This window comes from Haplochromis burtoni, unplaced genomic scaffold (assembly GCF_018398535.1).
Source record: "Haplochromis burtoni strain Fernald_Lab_line unplaced genomic scaffold, NCSU_Asbu1 Contig_36, whole genome shotgun sequence".
NCBI classification, from domain to species: domain Eukaryota; kingdom Metazoa; phylum Chordata; class Actinopteri; order Cichliformes; family Cichlidae; genus Haplochromis; species Haplochromis burtoni.
In genome coordinates this window covers 2,561-3,524 of record NW_024582397.1, presented here as the reverse complement: position 1 = coordinate 3,524, position 964 = coordinate 2,561, and the positions used below count along the sequence as shown (strand labels likewise).

The following is a 964-nucleotide window of genomic DNA, read 5'->3' as shown; positions in this document are numbered from 1 at the left end:
ATTTTAGTTTTCTTCAGCCTCTTCATCAGCATGTGTTTAATGTCGCGAGTCTTGAAACAGTATATGACTGGATTAACAGCAGCAGGAAAAAGACTGTACAGCAATATCAACCCAATGCGGACATCTAAACTGAAAGAAAATCCAACAGCATTAGTCACATACACAAAGCATCTGGGTAGATAAAAAAGACATGCGATAAATATTTGTGAAGTACAAGTGGATAAGGTTCTTTTGCGCCCTGCAGAACTGGACATTTTCATAATAACCACAATAATAGAAATGTAGGAAAACAAAATGAATGCAAGAGGAAGCAAAAGACAAAACATGGCTAAACAGAGTGAAGTGACTACAACAATTCTAACATCGTCTCCACAAGCCTGGCTTATTATGGATATGTTGTCACAGTAGCACTGAACAATGATGTTTGATTTACAGAAAGGTAAAGTTAGGGCATGGAGTACAACAGCTATCATCAAAGGCAGAGGTATGAACCAAGCAAACCCACACAACACAGATATGACACTGTTTGTAATTAGAACAGGGTAACGAAGAGGAATACATATTGCAACAAATCGATCAAGAGCCATTACCAGCAAGATGAAAGATGTTACTGATCCCAAATAATGAACAAAGAACATTTGCGTAAAACAGCCATAAAATGAAATAACACTATTGTCAAACCAATATTTTGACATGATTTTTGGCAGTGTCACAGTGCCAAATGTCAAGTCATTCAGGGCCAGGTGACAAAAGACCAGATATGTTGGCTTTTGCAGGGACTTTTCATAGGCAACAAATGATAAAATGAAAATGTTCCCCAATGCAATTGCTAGGTAAACAAAAAAAAGAAAAGTTGATATGGGTCCATAATACTGTGGTGAAAGTCCAGGAAATCCAAGGATGAAGAAGCTTTCCATCCTTGTTACATTGGTGATCATAATTTCAGTAACAAATTTGATTAGAG

General features: G+C 36.9%; 1 protein-coding gene across 1 annotated transcript; it reads right to left on the bottom strand.

Moving 5' to 3' along the window:
* Positions 1–11: 11 nt before the first annotated feature.
* Positions 12–938, bottom strand: LOC102291727 (olfactory receptor 52E8-like; the record flags this gene model as incomplete). Its single annotated transcript, XM_005926426.1, has 1 exon — positions 12–938. A coding segment is annotated over exon 1 (927 nt), but the record flags the coding sequence as incomplete, so codon positions are not given.
* Positions 939–964: the final 26 nt, after the last annotated feature.